The 20,453-nt window shown below is 32.5% G+C and overlaps 1 protein-coding gene across 1 annotated transcript; it reads right to left on the reverse strand.

Moving 5' to 3' along the window:
* Positions 1-3,571: 3,571 nt before the first annotated feature.
* Positions 3,572-6,462, reverse strand: 2mit. The gene is made up of 2 exons (XM_068775277.1): positions 3,924-6,462; positions 3,572-3,647 (listed from the first exon to the last, which is right to left on the reverse strand). The coding sequence occupies exon 1, from the start codon at positions 6,460-6,462 to the stop codon at positions 3,985-3,987; it is 2,478 nt and encodes an 825-aa protein (XP_068631378.1). The 3' UTR covers positions 3,572-3,647; positions 3,924-3,984.
* Positions 6,463-20,453: the final 13,991 nt, after the last annotated feature.

Consider the following 20,453-nt stretch of genomic DNA (forward strand, 5'->3'; position numbering starts at 1 on the left):
AAAACATAGCCTATAATTTTTTTGCCCTTGTAAGCATAGTTGATTCTGTTAATATTTAAAAAAAAAGAATTTTTTTATTATATGTTAACGACATGAAATAATAAAAACATTTAGTAGAACAGTGTTGATAAATATTCCTAAAATCGTAATAAAATATGCTCTTATAATTGAATTAAGGATTAAATAGCGTTTCATAATTAAAGTCAGCCTGGATTTACGACTCTGCCATACAAATATGGTTAAATATTAGAAAACACTGTTAAGCCTTAAACGTGCTTTTTATGAGTATGCATAAAGCGGAATGACATTAATTTTGTTTTTTTTTTTTTTTTCAACCAAACTCGTAATTAAAATAAAGAAGTACAATTATTAACAAGAAAAAGGCTTACTTATATGGCCCTGCCACAACTGGTTTGATTCACGAGTATTACGAATATAAATCGTAAAACCAGGTAAAAGAAGGTTAAACAGAACAAAGACAATTCTTTTTAACATAAAGTATTAGAAGACAGATATCATTTTCACCTGATTGTAAAGGACGCCCACTTAATAATACGATGCTACCTAAGACATTGATATACAAAGTTATCACGGCCGGTATACTTGTTTGCTATATTAAACTAAAAGATGGTTAATAGTTACTTTAGCCCTTGTTGGGTGCATTACATGGTGGCCAAAACAGGCATCGTCGTGGTACTCTTCTAGACGCCTTTTTGAAACAACCCTTCCACTTTTTATCTACACATTAATGTATATATAGAGGGATATATAGGCGGATGGTTATAGGTGTCACAGGATAAATAAGCAGCTCATTTTTCAGCAAAAAGGTGTAAATCTTTTACACTCCTTTCCAATTAACCTGTGTAAAGTTTTTACTCTGAAATATGTGATGCTAATTTATTTTTTCTATTGCAATGCTACAGGCCATAATAACTTCTTACAAAAAAAACAGAGTCGCGGGGCCAGATAGTAAATAATAATTAATTTAAATATATGATAATCCGAATGCAGGATGCAGGCGGCGCAAGATCGGTCATCTTAGCGATCTTTGGGGGAGGGCTAGATCTTGCAGTGGGTGCTATCGGCTTATATGATGATAAATCCGAATTTCAAAAACGCTTTTAATTCAATCCTTTTATATTTCTTAAGCAATAGATTTTTGGACAGGTTGTACCAAACATTAATTGCTAGCCAATGAGCTGTACATTCACTCTTTTAATGCTTTTATAAGCTGTTTACATACGATATTCGGAAACAAAATTGCCAAAGTATTTTAATTAGTTAGTAAATACACCATCACACTCGCGAATTTGACACAACAAAACAGATTGATAGTAAAAAGTAATAAAATATGTCAAAATAAAACACACACATACATCTTGAAACGTAAAAACACAAGATAATGAAACCCATTATATACGTAAAAAAGAATTAAATTCCTTTAAATAAACAGTGTGTTACATTTATCAAGTAAATGAAAAAGCTTTCGATACACAGCGTTGTGCTTCTTTCTGAACGTTTCCCTTACTGTTGAAATTCCCAGCTCCTTGTGACTCCGTTAACCAGCCGTCTTCATCGGTGCTTTGTGTTATATTTTATTACACTAATTACCAAAATATAGAATGTGTTTTTTCATTTTCTATTATAGCAATAGTTATATTTTTCATTTTCTATTATATTAATTAGTAACTCTAGCAACGATATGTATCCTTCTAATTTCCAACTATCAGGCTTTTCAAAATATAGACATTACAACGAGTTGAAAGTAGGTTAGACAGACACTGGGTACTTTCTATTTTTATTCTTTCATTATTGAGACGTTTGTGCGCGTAGACTGTTCATGGTATTCTTAACTTAACAATTTTTGATACATTTCAGAATTTTTCCACGGCATCGATTTTCTGTCTAATGGCGGATTTAACACATTTTGATACCACAAAAAGAGGGAAGAGAATCGCGAGTTCGAGTTATATTATAGGTATAGTTCAGTTTGTTATATTCCTCTCTTTTCCTACTTTGCGCAGTTGAGTCATTTCGGTCAGACATGTTCTCGTCCTACTATAATACGCTTTTTGTGATTATGTGTTATAATAAAAACGACTCTATGTTGACGATGTCTTACATAGTTGAAATAAAAATGTCCGTAAAGAAACAGCGTAGGTATCGCTGACGAAGCGTAACCAGAGTCAATATTTAAGCTAGACACAGACGCCGCTCCAAGACTGTTTGTCTTGTGTACCGCGACTCATAATGGCTGAAGGGTTGTTTACATTTTACTATAGAATTTGGAATAACCTTGTTAACGTTCTCATATTTCCGTGGAGGGTTGGTATATGTTCAAATAGAATATAACAATTAATCTATTTCGTCGGGGTTCTCTTATTTGATTTGTACTCCGGCTCGTGGGTATATAGCCCTTGCTCGATATCCGATACGCGAACACAGCGTGAATTTCTATATTCGTTCAAGCTAATGACATCTTAAAATACATTTTTGCTAAAACTGCGATTATTCTCTGCATTTTTGCCAATAAAAACTTACTGCTAATAATAAGCACTGGATTGAATTGAATTTTATTTGCATATATTGTCTTAATTTTCTAGAAATAAACGTTAAATAAATAAACTGTTTCAATCTATTCATTTATTTTATTTGGCTACCTGTTTGTACATCATCAACTACAATTTACGTAAAAACATAGATCTACACATAATTTTCTTTATAATGATAAATATATCAAGTTACAACCATAAGTTCACAGTGATGTATGAAGTATATCGAAATTACGAGTAGCTTTGAGAAACATCGAACACGTATAGATGCTCTATTATATTAAGCCTGTTTTAATTATTGTGTTACGTGCCTTTTTGTTATTTAGAAAAGACGATTAAAATAATCATTGAACATATGAACTAACATCATCTATTTTTACACTATTTAAAAGCTTTGTGAGTAAAATTTTTATTTAAAATATTAAGTCTTTTAATAATCATTACTTCGTAAGCTAGAGTCTACAAAGAAAATGTTTAAATAGTACAAAACAAAAATTTAAGAAAATGTTTACGAAAGAGAATTTTATAATATTGTCATAGAATATTTATTGGCACTTGTTCCTGAGTTTAACTACGCGTGATTATGATTAGGAATTATACATAAAGTTACGCTAAAAGGATTAAGAAGGAAGACGTGATCCGGTTATTTTTTTAAATTCACGGTATATCATTATTAATACGTGATATTAATATCACTTCAACGCCTTACGTCACATTGTCAAAAATTAATAAGTTTTGTTTCTACGGTACAAAATACTTGTTTGTACATCTTGAAAATAACGATTTGTGAAAATGTGACGTACTGTCTATATAAGTAATTCTATGCCTGCTTACGTTATCATTCATAATATATTATTTCAAGACAATGATGTAATTTCTGTCTCAATAATACTAATTCACATAAAAAATAATACTCATTTTCGTCTACGTTTTATGGATAAATAAACTGATTAAATATTTACACTTTATATACATTCACTTAAAGTCTCAATAGCAAAGTCAAATTGTCTGTTTGTACTTATTTCATAAAAAAATATGAACGTCCAAATATATCACAAAGCATGTTTTACCCCGCCGGCAGCCGACCACGTTAAACTGAAACAAAACACGCAGAATTAAAAAAAATGGTAAACGGAAATCAGAACGTAAATAAGCATCGACAGATACAAATATTTATAATAAAAATAGTAAACATATGATAATCTGATGCTAAAGTACTATCTAAAATACACGGGGTATTATAAGTTTCAACAACCAAATTATAAAAAAATCTGAATCAATACACTATACATGTATAATTTTTAAAGGTTCGTTTACTGGTCCGAAAAATCAATTAAATTTAATAAAGTACGTATAAAAGAAATGACTTACTTTTGTGCTACGTAAGAAGGGAGTCATATTCGAAAGGTGTTGGGTCGGCTGCTCTTAAATGTCACCATAGTACTCCTCCGGATATATTAGAAACCTCTATTTGGTTATCTGCATCCACAGGCAAGGAATTTCTCCTTCTAAATCGTAACCGAAAACTTGCCCAAAGAATTAATGACATTAAAATCAGTGTTGTAACGGACGCCACACCGATATACTGGGCATAATGTGATTGCCCGCCTTGATATAACGAATATTCTAGTTTATCGTTAGGATTCGCCGTGAATGCTTCATTCGTTGTCTTTTGTGAATCATGTTTGATTGTTGTAAATATATAAGATACTGGAATCTTAGTTAAAATTGGAATGTTCAATTTTTTCACAGAAAATTTCTTATTACTGATGTCTGTAAAATTACGATCATATATAGATTTAAGGGTTCCGCTTGATGTATCTGTCTTATCTATACTCAAAATATTACGGTCCGCCTGTAACTGATAATTCTGATACTCGTTGTTGCCTTTGACCAACTGGATAGCTTTTACGATTGTAGATCTGTTTAAGTTTTCATCAAAAGCCGTTTGATTATATTTATAAGAATTGTTAAGTTTAATATTTGAGACCTCGTGTTTTAGGTTATCATTTTCTGGTATTTTCTGGTACATTATTCTTGACATGTTTTCATTAACATTGTTACTTTTATTAGCAATTTTTAAAGTATCGTGTCTTGAAAATCCTCTTTCAGTTTTGTTGTTCAAATATCCGTAATATCGTAACAATTTATTGATCATTTCAGTACTATATAAACTAACGGGCGGTAAACTTTCATTTATCGTAAAAGTTTCTTGGAACGTACAATTGTACTTTGTCAAATCAGTTTGATGTTCTGAAGTTGAAAAATAACATGTTTCTCCCTCAGACAAACTTTTATTCCAATTCATCCAATCACTCAACCAAATTTCGTTACTACAGTTGACATTGTTACCGTGCAATCTGAGAGTTTTCAGCTGTACAAGATAAAATAGTAAATCTGTTCTTATTTCAGTGAGATTATTCATCCTCAAATCTAAATACTGCAAACGCGAAAATGCTGCTAACGCTGCTGAATCAGCTAATAATTGTCTTGCTAAGCCCGGACTTGATTGTAAGTGAAGCATTTGAATGCTTTCAGGCGACGACATTGGAAATGAACCTACTTCCTCAGGCACAGAAATGTTTAAATAACATAGCCTTAAATCTCGTAAAGATAATGGACCATCAAATGTGCTCGGTGACAACCTTTGAATCGGATTATAAGACAAATCCAACATTTCTAATGATAACAAGTCGTCAAATACATGATCTTGAATAAACTCTATTTTATTATTTTGTAAAAGCAGCATGCGCAAGTTAGGCATATTTTTAAAGTCTGGGATAGAAATGTTTTTAATTGAATTATTGCTAATTGATAAATATTTAAGTTCATCAGGTAACGACTTTGGTACATTGGTCAAAAAATTTTTATTTATGTTCAAAAACAGAAGCATTTCAAGTCTCCCTAAGGAATCGTCCTCAAAAGACGTTATTTCATTTTCAGAAAAATCTAAAGACTGCAACAAGGGATAACTATCAAGATCCCCGCACCTGATAGCGGTAATCCTATTGCCAATTAGTGAGAGAAACCGTACGGAATGTGTGAATGCTTCAGGTACTTGATACAATCCTATTCTAGACGCATCAATTTGTTGCAACCTTCGTCCAGTTCCTACTAATAATTGTGCATCCATCTGTGTTATTCCTAAATGCGGATTGTCGGTCAGTAACAAGCGTGCAAGATTCGGCAACAATTGCAAAGCTCCCGGTGCTAATATCTTCAAATTGTTATGAGATACGTCCAAATGTTGCAAAAGCCAATTATTAAAATAGTTCTCATGAATGAACTCTATGTTATTTCTACTCAAATTAAGATGTTGCAAGTTTTTAAGTGGCGTGAAAACATTTGTCAAAACGGTTAAATTGTTATACGACAAATCTAAATATTCCAATTTGGTTAAACCTATAAAACTATCCTGGAAAATGTTTGAAATACAATTGTTACTGAGTATCAATTTGCGAAGAACAAAATATTTATTGAATAATCCTCTTGTAATAAGACTGATATTATTAAAGGATAAGTCAATATCTCTTAAAGTTTTTTGTCTAACATTGATCTGAAATTTAATGATATTGTTATTTCGCATTGATAATGAATAAGTATCCAAAAAAGGTAAATTTAGGGAGACGTTACTTTTATTACAATTGCTTCCAAATTCAGGTATTACTTCCAAATAAGTTTTATTGAACAGCGTACTCATCTTGTTTGTCGTTTCTTTATCTTCAAAGCAACAGATTAAAAGTTGACTGCTGTTATCAATTCCTTTGAATGTTATATTGTAAGAACAACTTTGGCATGGTACTAAATTATTCTTGCATTCACATATTTCCGGACACGGTGACACCAAGTTAGTCATCTGCCATGATACAACAAGAATCAAAAACGAACATTCCTTCCAAGACGAAGCCATATTACAATCACAAATTGAATTCAAAATGGATTAAAACTTATACAGCACCGAATTCGACACAACTGTTTGTCACTGATTGTAATCAATTTTACAATTTTATCAACTGTACACAATACGCACATAGTTAAATTTGTAACTTTACACCATCACAAACACTTTTAAGTCAAGCCGGTTGTAACAGTTCTTTTGTGACACATATTCGATTTGCGTACATTGAGTGAATGGAAGCGGTTGAACTTTCCCCGTCAAATATAGAGGCAGACTATATTAAGCTCCATAATATACGTTGCGATAACATTTAGGAGGATATCGCATTTCCGATTGTGTATCGTCCTAGTTGAGTAGGGCCGGCGCGAACGGGCGGGTACGATGATGGCGCCGACTGGTCTGCCGGCGGACTGCGTGAAGCCGGAGCGAGTGGTTTGGCGCCGGCGCTCTAACGCCCGACATTACATCGCTCAGCTACTTTTTTATATAGTCAACTGACTTCCACACCGTCACTATTAATGTATGTCATTTCGCTACCCCCTAATACGTTATTTTAACAGCGCAACTATAATATTTGAAAAAGTACTCAACATCTTCGATTGCCATATCGGTGATTCGTGTCAAAACGACTTAAAAACCCTTTTTAATTTAGAATTTAAAGTGTACTATTAGACAAGGCAAATTATGAAATTTATTAAATATTTAATTTATTATATTTCTTATGTATACAATGTATAACGGCGAGCTTAGTGCCAAAGGCATTTTCTACCAGTGAACCGTTCTGGGCGGTGCAAAGATAGATAAATAAAGGTAGGCGAAATAAGTCAATTTCAGAGAAAAAGAAATATTTTCTCTTTTATCTTTCAAATTGAAGAGGGGACAAATAAGTAAGATAAAAACACCCTAATATGAACATTTTAATGACTGCTACTAAGTATAATGTAAAATAAATATAATCTAATATATAAATATCAATATAGTCCTACATATGTATTTAACATGTATATCTACGTATACTATTTATACAATAAAATCTAATTCTCGACTGTAGGCATATTAGAGCATTAAAGAGTTTTAATGGATTGAAATGTGTGAAACTTGATTTGTTGACTTATTTACATTGATATTACATAATATATTCATGAAACTTTGTTAAATTTTATTTAAATCACGAGCAACTTTTGAGTTTCTGGACAGCTCTTATCTGACAGATCAGTTACTCCTTATAATGTTAAAATAATTGACGACCCAAAAGTGCATGTAAATAACAAATTGAATAATGATCTTTATGAATTTACAAAATATAAGCGTACTATTATTACTATTATTATATCATTGTCCTTACCATTTAATAATTTATTTTCAATATCTAATTCATCATGATTATCTTCATTTCTGCCGTAGAACCTTTTCTGATGGATAGAGGCCCCAGAATTTCTTAATAGGACCGATAAGAAATGGCCTGATATCCATTGTCTCCTGAGGACCTCAACGCTGAGCTTGCCGGTTCGTGTTGTTCACCCAGAAACCTTTAAGCCGCACTATGAAATAGACAATTAATATTAAAATACTTTCGTTACCTAATGCGCTTTCATCATCAACAGGATGGACTAAAAATATTAGTATGGGCCGTCGGCCACTTGGTCCAAAAGATTCTCAAGTGGCGACCAGGAGCCGATGGACGCGGCGGAGATAGGCCCTCCATTAGGTGAACCGAAGACATTACCAAGGTCGTAGAAACTTGCGGGATGCGAGCAGCGCAGCATCGATCATCGTGGCATTTTCTTATACTTAACGTCGAACGTTATGATTCATCCTGTAGATACACTGACGATTCAAAATTTTGCTTAAATCCTTCTTCAAAACTTTTTGCACATTTTGTTTAAATTTAATTACCTTTTCGTGTTCTCTTTCAAAACTAGATCAACTAGTCTTTATTCAACCCTTCATCCTTCAACCATCTTTATTCGCATTTACATGAATTGCTCCTATGAAAGCCTTTCGAAGGGTTCTTTTATTGCGCTCCTTAATTTGGGTTATTTGAACTTTTTTTGTCTTCCACGAAGTTCCTTGAGTATGATAACACTATATATCACAGCTGTCACATAAACGTAACTATGTCATTTTCGTAGCGACTGTAACAATTTTGATAGTATTTACTTCGAAAACAACGTTTATGTAACTTTTCTACTCGAGTAGTCTATAAGATAATTTCAGTTATCTACAATCACACTGATGTGATTAATACTAATTCGGTTATTTTATAGAAGTAGTCTGTAGAACATCAAAAAAATTGCTTTAAATTTTAAAACAGGGATTAAATTAACATAATTTTTTTACATCATTTTGCAACAGATGGTACTAAAACTGATTTTATTGTTGTAATTGTGATTCTTGATTGTATAACCGAACGAATTTATTTATATCTTTTCACCATTCATACACATAGTTACCTAAATAAGGAAATTTTTAGATAAAATAACTGCGTAAAAATAAGACGTTACAGTTTACTGAACGAATATCAAACTATTCGTCGAAAACCTTATTAAAGCAAGCGTGAACATACGGTTTATAAGAAATGATTGCATTTCTTGAACGTTTCCATCCATTTTATGGAGCGCCTTTCTCGAATATATTTATTAAAGTGACCCTCAGACCGCGGACCGCAAAATAAATCATACACGAGAAATAGTAGGATATTCGCGGTTAACCGAATATGAAGAAAATATTTATATAACCACTCTTGTCTCAGTCTTTGCTTGTTAGTTTGTTTGTCTGATATTACATCACGGATTTTATATCGATGATGTAATATCGACGATATAAAATTAAAAACGAATTTCCACGAACTTGGCACTTCAATTATAATCTAATTTAATAGAAATAAAATACTGAAACAACAATTACATTTCAAAAAGTTTTTAATTTAAATGAGAACGAAGAAAGAACATCATTTAAATAAACCAAAAGTTTTTTTCCTTTTTATTATATCAAGGTGCAGTTACAATTAATAAATGCATAACGATTATTAATAAAGACCTGTTAGATACTAGATGTAACACCATATTATAATAATATACACTTGGATTTTATAACACATTGTAACCAGTAATAATTATTCAAACGTTATGAAATAAAGTTTACAATTATAACGGTCTACTTTGATACATTGTTTTTAATTTAGTTCTACCGCAACCCAGTAATACAGATGAATAATTTGTATTAGAAGTGTATTTACTCAAATAAATAAATAAAGTTTTTAAAAAAGTTACATAATTTTGACTATTTCAAGATCAAACAATTTCCTCTGCAAATAATATGTGATACGCGAATACGAATAGAATTTTGTTCAATGACAGACCTAATTTATGCTGGTTAAATTCGTAACTCCTGTTTCAAATGGATTTAAACATGCTAAAATCAACTAAGGTACCATATTCGAATTAATTTTTGTATCCATAATGTTATGTGGACTTACAAAACATGTATTGTAAGAAATGATTAATAATTACTGTCCTTAAGTACACAAATTGCTATATTCTCTGCAGTTTTTTTTATTGTGCTTAATAGTAGTATAAATATATCACAGTACAAAAAATATACAGCTATACCATACATTAATAATTACTTATATAAGTCGATATACTATTATGTCGAACACTCTAAAATAGTCACTTATAAACAGCCAGCTATCTGCGATGATTTGTACTTTTATAATTTATTTGATACTGCATTCGATCTCTGCTTATATATATATATATATACATATATATGTGTGTGTATGTATATAGCTGTATTTATATATATATACATATATATATTAAGATTAAATTTGTTTGCTCATTGTTGTTCTAAAGTAGAAGAAAACTTCGCGCCAATAACGCTCACCTATTGTTCACTCTGTTATAATACGATAACTGCCGACGCTTCGATGAAATTAATACGTCATTGTCCGTAAGTTTTGTTTCATTTAATAATTACCAAAAGTTATAAAAAAATCTTCACAATCTAACGTGAAAAGATTAGTATTTTGGCACAAATGGAAAAAAAACTCAATCTTTATTTTATACAAAGAACTAATAATATAAAATACTCATAATTTTTAATAATAATTCTTATGTATTTAAACAGAAAAAAGTTTTCAAAATACACCGAGTAACTATTAAACCATTGGTAAGTTCACTCTATTAAAAACAACGTACAAATTTGACCGGCACCATACGTCGACGACAAATTAAACCAACACTTAATTACATTGTACGTTGGAAAAATGTAGAACAAAATAAACGCCGAATGGACCAAAGCTTTATAGGCCATTAGTGAGGTCTAACAGTAAACTGTTCCGTAAAACTAAAATTGCGCCTTTGGGGCAAAATCGCTATCATTAGCGTAACGAGGGACCGTAGCTGACGCGGCGGGAGTCCGAGGCAACTCTTTAGCTCGCAAGACCTAATGAACTGGCTACCCTTGGCAGTTAGCCTGCAATAAACGAAACACTGATTGCTTATTACCTTTGTTGGTCGCCTATGTGACTGGAAATATAATTTTGAAACGACGTTTTAAAACAGATTTTCAACAAATATTCAAATTTTCTTTGTTACTATATGCGAAAAGACTACAAAACTGAACTTTGCTTAAATAGTTATAAATTTATTCGTTTAATATCCTCCTATGACGACCACGTGTATAATTTTATGAAAAGATGGATAAAAAGGAACAAAAAAGCATTAACTTTGTAATAAAACAAGTATCGGATTGAGTTTCTTATAACATCATCTTTCAACTTAAAGCTAAGTGAGTTAAAAAGGCGCCTGATCTGAAAAATGCACACAACAAACTCGTTTTGATTTTGTGATCACTTTTAAAATATTATTATTGTTTATCATCATGGCAGCCAATAAACGCCCACTGTAAGGCGCTTTCCCCCAATAATCGCCACAGTAACAGGTTTTGCACTACCAGTATCCAGCGACTTTTCTCGATCGACACGGTCATCGCTCCACATGGAGAAGACCCTACCCACCTGTCGTCTGCTAACTTGCGGTCGACAATCCAAAAACCTTTCCAGCCTGTAGTAAAGTAATTATTTCCCAAACTTTATTACCACTTAAAATCCATTACCACTTAAAATCCATTACACTTTAATAAGAAGTTTTTGTTTCATAAACTTATATAAATTTAGTACACGAAGATTCAGAGACACGGGAGTTTACTATAATCCGTACATAGTTGGCTACAAAATTATTACTAATTTTATAATAATAATAATAGCTAAGAAAAGGATATAACAAGCTTATCTAAATTTGCTTTATGGATAGTTTATAAAATTATAGAAAAGACAATTCGCAAGACGATACGACGATGCGACGACGCAAGTCTAATATAAAACTGATGTGTTTCGATTAACTAAAACTTGTTTGCATTACACAGATGAATTTAACTTAAACGCCATTCGTTCATATAGACTGGGATTTAAAGATTTGTTTGTTCCTTTACTGTACCCCATCTGTTCGTAAAACAAGTAAACCTCCTCACCTGCGTTCTCCGTACAATACAAACAACGTAATTATTCAAGCACAGCTAGCCATTTAATTCTCGGGACGGACGCCGCAGAACAGGAATACGGTAGCAACTAAATCAGTTTACGCATTGTTAATCGTTCTGTCCAACGGGCCGGCTGAATCGGGGCCATAACACGGGTCGTAGCGAGAAACTTTATTACGTCCCACCTCGGACCACGAGGGATGCGGAATGACGCCTATTCTCATTAACTTCGCCGCCACCACCTCGCACCGTATCAACAATTATTACGCTTTTTATCTTGTTGCGTCGTTGCTTTACCCTGCCTTAATGAAGATACGTAAACGATATCTTCCTTTTGTTTAAATCATTGAAACACGCCGGCTAATGTTTAACCCGTTTTCGTAACGCATATTTTTTAATGTTCTATAATATTTATATTAAGAGATTTCTTATAAATTTTCTGAAATAAGAGCTATCGAGCGCATAGATTTCTAAATGTTTTTTTTATCCACATTATCATAGTATATGATAAAGACAATTTGCAAATCAATATCTATTTATTATTTCTTTTCAGTCGGGCTCTCGCAGATTTTAGGTGTCAGCCCTTCTATTTGATGTCCTGTGTTATAGACTCTCGTTCTTCTGGTGCTCTCGGACCATCATCATCATCACTATTTCAGCCACAGGACAGCCACTGCCAGGCTTAGGCCTCACTGATAGATTTCCAATAAGACACGCATCTAGCGTTTTTCTTCAACTTTAACAGTTATTTTTTAACCTAGTGGATGGACATCCAAAGCTGCGTTTACCGGACCGTAATCTTTACTACAGAACCCAAAGGCCCCAGAGGCCATCAATGCCTTTATTGTAATCATAATATAAACTCATCGTCATGTTTCATTTGAGGATTTCATTTGTAATGATATTGTCTTTTAGGAATTAAGAACAAAACTAAAATATAAAGCTTTCACAACAATCAACGAAGGATTTCGTTATAGTAAGTTCAAAAGGCATGGTATAGTCGCGTACAAACGAATACTGTTAGTTATATGAAGATCATTTTAAAATCAAAATCACCTTAATAAATGACAAAATAGTGTTCTATTAACGTACTTGCAATAATAAGAAGCAGCAGGAACTTTATGTTTTGTATTCATTCATTGCGTACCGACAGAAGTGAGTTATTGGTAGACAGATTGAGAGCCCCGCCTACTATATTGCTGATATTATTTTCAACCGGCTTCAAACTGACGGGGGTTTTCGTTTCGGGTTTAATTAAATGGCACCATTTATCAATGTTTATTTATTACTTTAGTATTGTTAGAAGTATATTACACCTTCGATTAATGCTTTATCTATATTGAATCCTGATTTGTGCAATTTTGTTAATTTAGGAGTTAAAATCCTTCATTAATCATTTATCAGAACACATTTTAGTGTATATTTCCCATTTTCCTTTAATTCTAAAGTTACTTTCCTTTAAATATAAACTGAGAACCTGCATCACTCGAATGTGATCACAAAAATGTGGCGATATCATTATGATCATTTTCATAAATGTTTCAGTGTTCATGATATTCATTAAATTTAAAAAACTAATTAATGTTGCTATAGGAGCATTCGACATTACAACTTGGTCAGATAAAGAATAAATCCAATATTTTTTTGGATTTTAATTCTTTTTAATAATTAACTTTATTAATTTTAGTATATGTCACAAATGTTTCGTTGAAAACTTGAAAGAGCAAAAAGCGTATTCTAACAAAAAGCTAACCAAGCAAAGCGGCAACACTATTAAAAGCATCGTAAAAACGCCACGACGCTTTCATTCTTTTTATATTTTTTTTCAGGGAGCCCCGAATGCCACCTACATCATAAAAATGAAATATTGTACCTCGAGCGGATGCCTCCTTCTTTCATGAGATTAGATAGAACTGATATCCGTTAGAAAATCGAACGTTACATATCACTCTACGTACCTTAGAGTACCTTTTGATATCATAAGGCAGAAAATATCGTAATAGAAAAAGACCTTTTTTCATAAGAACTTTCTTGGTAAAATATTAAGATCATAATAGTAAGTTATCTCTTATATATTAATAAAAAAAAATTTAGACCAAAGATAATGTACATTTTTATTTTTTTTATAGATTTTTGTCATCCTTTCTCTCTCTCTGGTTATCAACAGTAAGTTACCTGTGATGACTTACGACACAGAAACATCTCATCAGCGGTCTCTCACTCTGAGCCTCATTGGTAAACTCACAGTCGATAAGCCCACTGGAATGGCAAGTTAAAGTGGTAAATGGCCCCTGGGACCTTTAAGTCGACTTACAAGGACAATACATGACCTTTTTAAGGTTGTTGGAATACGTTGAATGCGGGCCACTCTCTACGGAAATCTACGAAGGCATATGCTTGCTGAGGATGTCCCCTGGCAGAAATGATGATGATTATTATAAAAGCTTGAGTTTAATGGAGTTTAAACGATATTATAGAGTAATTATCCTTTACAAAATATTTTTTATAACATTTTATTCATTTATTAAATTCAACATTCAAAACTAAAATATGTTTGTTCTTCAACCACTTTTCTGAAGATGTTATTAATAAATATTCGAGCAAAATATCAATGACACGAATAAAAAAGTACATTCGTGCAAAAGATAAATCTAACAATATTACGTCATACAGTATCATCGACGAAGTAACCTAGTAGAGTGCGTGGGATGGATGAAACGAAATACGTAGCTACCTGCCTCCACGTTATCCCTGAGCCTTAGTTGGACAAACAAAATGAAATTATAACATTAATTTAGGCGTCGACAGCTGACAAAATAAATGTTTTCGCATAAGTACGGGTTTCTTTTAAATTAAAAAGTGATGTAATTATTATGAATTTTTTATACGTTTATTACATATAGTCGGTCCTTTATATCTGTTTTATATGTTATTATTCTTGTGATTTTATAAGGGTAACCCGTATATAAAACAAAGAAGATGCAATTATTTTGCTATAGTTTGAACCAGTTTATTAAAACGTTTTAAATAAAATTATTACTTCTTTCATCCGTACTTTGTTTTTTTTTTATTCTTTATTAAAAAATACAAGATAACAAAATTAACACAGGTATATTAATATAAATATCTTTTACTGATTAATATACAGAACACGTTGTTTTATTAGGCTATGGTAAAGAAAACACTTAAAAAAAAGTATTTTTGCTAAGTTGTAATTCCTTTGTTATTAAATTTAAGAACAAGCATGCAAAAAGATTTCATGGACTCATATTACAATTAAAGCGAGTCACCGTAATAAAATTATCATAACATCGTTCTTCGTATTTTATGACGCCATAAAAGACGCCATTAAACAACTTAAATGAAAACCATTAAACGCTGATCTTAATAAGAATTCTGTGTGAAGTAAAACAATAAAAATATCTATGACTTGGTTTCTTTGACATAACAATTGCATGAAGTCAAATAATAAATATTTGATTCATTTTACAAATACAGAGAGATATTTATAATACAAGTAAGTAGCTCAAGATATTGCATCAACTTTCATTATTGTTTAACGTGTATAAAAGTTTTAAATTAATGAAACAACATAATCAACACGATGAACATTTTAGAACCTGTTAACGTAATTTCGTAAAAACTCAATTGTCTCATTCATTCCTTATGTATTAAAATTATACCCAATAGTCTTTAAGGCGAGTGTAGTCGTGTCACATCTGTTAAGTTGCCTATTCATTTAAAGCTAGAGCGACTACATAATACTCCATTAAAGCACAGCTGTCGTACGAATTTGTGATTGGCAGAACCCCTTGAATATTTCCTTACAAAGTATACGCATGGCTTGACATTAAAAAATTAACTGAAAAGTAAGTCTTAGAAATACGTCGGTCATAGTAAATGTTGCTATTTTGCTAGTCAATTGTTTAGCTTCTTTTAATATTATGAGTCAATTATTTATAAAAATAATACGTTTCTTAATTTGTACTATATATAACGATAAGATATATAAGATAAGATGATAAACACAAATATATCAGATGTTTGTGTTTAGTTATCCTGATACCGATAGCAAATTCAGCAAACTGTTTAAGTTGTGTTAATAGAATACAATACAATGAATGATGGTAAAACAACGTCGTTGATATTAATTTCCACAATACTTACTGAGAAACCGAAAACAAAATATACAAGAAGAAAAACGCTACCTTCCACTATATCAAATAACCAAAAAAAGAAATACATCATCGTCATTTTAGCCGCAGGACGTCTATTGCTAGACATAAGCCTCCCCCATAATACTCCAAGAATACTCTTGTTGGGTTTATAGCATTCTACATCCAGCTTCATATGACAAACTTGAAAAGGTCGTCTGCCTACCTTGTCGATCCGCCACTACTAAGTACACAGCACTACTAAGTAGTAAAAATACATAGCTTTCTACAAATATATCTTAAAAAAAATATTTGTATTCATTGAAATATACTCACATTAAACCATTTAAAAATTCAAAAATCATTCTGTCCGATAAACTTATTTATTCCTTGCTTTACTATTTTTCATAGCCTTTCTGTAGTTTTATTGCAACTCAAAAAAGGAATTAAGTTTATTACGCATTAATGCGAGCATTCAGCGCCAGCCTACTCGGCAGTAACATTAATTAATTCTATTAAATCAAAACAACGATACTCCAGACTCCGGCTATTCTCTTTAAATTTAATTGCGGAGGAGCGAGAAGTAAAAACAAATTGCCCAAGGAAATTTAAAGTGAGCGAACGTCCCCATTCACAGCAAATGTGGTAATGTGTTGAAATAAATTTTGACAAACCTCATAATACAAGGAGCATGGTTTTTTTTTATATTAATCGCTTTAATAACACCTACCTGGATTTTTTAATTCTTGTTTTTAATTTTCAACGCACCTTGATGAAATAAAATTTAAGGTCACATGGCTAAAAATTAATTGCTCGATTCTCTTTTTTCTATCATGACGGTCAATAGCATTTGTTATTAATATCTTCGAGAAATTTGAGATGGTAGCATGCTGAAAGCATTTAGCCTTGACCTTTTTACATAGCTCGAGAACTTTCTTTGACGTCCCAACTCTGTCCATTACGTTTTCTTTTCTCAACGTTTCAATGTACTGGAAGTGTTCATATTGTAAGTGGCGGCACCTACAGTCAATGAATTTGTGTTTGAGCGACAGACTCAAAGTAATGAGTTGATGTCAGTTTAAGAAACTGAGTGTTTGTTGACTTCGTACGTACCTCGACGCACGCGTTGCGGTGAATTTGTCATCCAAGAAGTCATCTAGATAGCGAGTTTGAGTCACCTATGGCACTGAACTGTCCATAAGTATGATCGGAGCTAGTAGAAGGAACGGTTGTACTAGGAAAAGAGCGTTACTGTGATTTGAAGAAATTAATTTTATTCCTCCATTTCTAGAGCCATCGTCTCAGAACGTTGCGGTCTAGGGCGTTTGATGATGGTGCCGGTGGCAACACCTGTTGTGTGAGTGCAGGTGTCGTTTGCGAATAGGACATCCTTAACACCCCTGAAAAGAGGAATGTCCTTGATGTAAAACGTGTACTGATATGGCACGAGGACCGATGCCTAGACACGTTCGTACGAACATGAAGTAGTCGGAAGCAGAATCCTTCGACGTTGAATGTTCTATCGCTCAAAATGTCTCGTATCTTGCATACGATATGATCCGCCATACCGACATCGTATAGCTTGTGTACGAGTCTATTATGCCAGACTTTGGCGAACGCTTTACTCGCTTAAAAAAAAGACTCTATGTTAGATCCCTTCATTCGCTTGGCGAGTATGTGCGTCGTGATACGATAAACTTAATGAGTGCAGGAATGCTTAGCGCGAAAACCAAACTGCTCAGGAGTAGAGAGCAAGGATAAATCTTTCATACATTTTTCCAAAAGTCTTTTGGAGTTTTATGGGCCGACAGGACATTGGATTAATTGTGGTTTTGGAAGACATCAAGAAACCTATGACTTCCGCACTCTTCCACTGTAAGGGGAAGAATCCGTAAGTCATGGCCGCGTTAAAACAAGGACTAGAATCTGTATATTATCAGTCGAGAGGAGCTTGACCACCTTAATGGTTATGCCATCGGAACTGCTTCTTATATATTTATCATACTCTTCTGCCTCGTACAATGTACACATTTGCTACCTGCTACTTCTTTTCTGTTTCCATACTATGACAACCATTTCAGCCCCAGGACTTCCACTGCTGGATATAGGTCTCCTCCATAAATTTTCTAATAGGCCCGGTTGGCCGCCGTCAGCGATATTCGACGAGCCCAACAAAGTCGTATGCCCATCTTGTGCGTGGACGTCATACGCTTGTCGGAAATACTATGGTTGTTTGTAAGAAGTTGCTTCGAGTGATAAAACTATTACATTGTACTTCTTTACGTCATTGTAACTGGATTTTTTTAATATTACGTGCACAATAAAAATATTGTATTTAGTAAATTAGATTTTGCGTTATTTTTATGTTATGTAGTTATTTATGAAAGTAGCAATTGTAACGTGCTATCAGCTAACGTACAAACGTTTCTTTCTTGGTATGTTAATAACATACGTACATAGCTTTTTGGTAAAAAGTTACGCGTGGCTCACGAAACTTTCTATATCTTATTAACTCTCATATTTTTTCTTCAGAAAGGACTCACGTACGAGACGATGTGGAGTTGCAGACAATAATAAGGTTAGGGAACAAATTCTGAATTTCAATTTACTTCTTTGTCCTTCAATATTCCTTTTATATTCTTGTATAAAAGAAGTATTGAATTTTTTTTTCTTTGATACACATTTCAATAATTAAATAACGATTCATTCGCAAAATCACTCACACTCCTTCAGTGGAAATAATGCGACCATAGACCATTACACAGAAGAAGTAAAATATAAAAAACGAGCCTAATGTATTTCTTACAAAATATAACAGCAACTAACATATACGTGTTTTATTTCACACAACTTGACTGATGTTTCAATTACCTTCAGATTGAAAAAAAATAGTGAAAAAAGCTTATTTGATCACTCTAATCAATATATAACTATTATATCTTGTTAAAACCGGGTAGTGATTATCATTTCAGCCGAAGGACTCTCTTAGAATCCCACCGGTTGTAAGCGGCCTGCATTCAGCGTTTTCTGACGACCATTACAAGTTCATCTGTCCACCTCGTATTAATGCGACATATAAGATTAGATAAGTATTTAAAATTATAAATAAATTATACGCTAGTCGAAGTCTAAGTCTTCCGTCAAAAAATATGGTAGTCGCTTGGGCTCCAATAAAGAATCACAAATTAAAATAATATTAAACTTAAGGATTTTTGTAATATGTATTATTTAAAGAAATTAGTTTCGATGCCGATGATCGAATGAATTCGATGTCGTTATTTCGGCAACTCCTTTAGCATACCAGACCCAACCCATAATAAGGTCTGAAATACCAATCGTAACGCTTCAAATATTCTCTCGCGGATCATTCAAATATTCTGACCGAAATAAGCAAATCGTGAACCGTCTTTCAAATTCAATTATACTTGAAATGTAATACGTGAAAACAAAACACTTAATAAGTAATGTTTGAAACAAGTAATTTCACGCTTCTACAAATTTTATTTTAATTTTTTTATTAAAATATCTTTTTGTCACCAGCTTTTTTTTAGCAGAAGGAAACAAGATCTCTACAGATACACATTTAATGGGATAATGATGATGATTAGCATAACTAAATTGCGCAAAATTTAGCTAAATGTTTGTGAATTATTTCTTTAATTAAAAATTATTTCATTAATGTAACACTGAATAGCAATTTTCACTTAACACTTAACTATGTTATAAAGTTGCTACTTAATTTTGTACCAATGTTTATTCTAACATACGAAGATTTTCTGACCATACCAAAAGTGCTTTTTACAAAGACATAAAGAAGTTTCTAATTACAGCTAAGCATTGTAGAAGTTATTTTGTATGAAGTATAAGATAGAAGTAACATGAAAGTAATATCTAAGGAAGAGAAACTTTGAAGTGATACTATTTAATTAATAACAACAAGTGGGAACCCAAAGGTACGTCTAAAGTATTTATATTTATAGCCAGGCGGTCGATGGAAGTATCGAAGCATTAGAAAGAGTTAGCATTACAGCCGCCGCTTCTTGTACCTACGTAGGCAAGTTTCTTATCAAAATTTTCTATATCAAAACATATTTTAAAAGTTACTAATAAGCTTGACGATTGAATTTTTCTTTAAGAGGAAGCTAATTGCCCAAATGTGTTTTACCAATTATGACTTACAGCAGTAAAACGTAGTCTCTATCTGGAGGCTTCACTGGCAAATTTATATTTGCTCAATGAGACACGAAAAGGATTGTGTTCGGGATTTCGCTACTAAATCGAATCGAAAATGATAAGATACGTAGA

The sequence above is a fragment of the Battus philenor genome, unplaced genomic scaffold, assembly GCF_028537555.1.
Source record: "Battus philenor isolate CCGP_79_NKW_IND1 unplaced genomic scaffold, ilBatPhil1.0.hap1 SCAF_8, whole genome shotgun sequence".
Lineage (NCBI taxonomy): Eukaryota > Metazoa > Arthropoda > Insecta > Lepidoptera > Papilionidae > Battus > Battus philenor.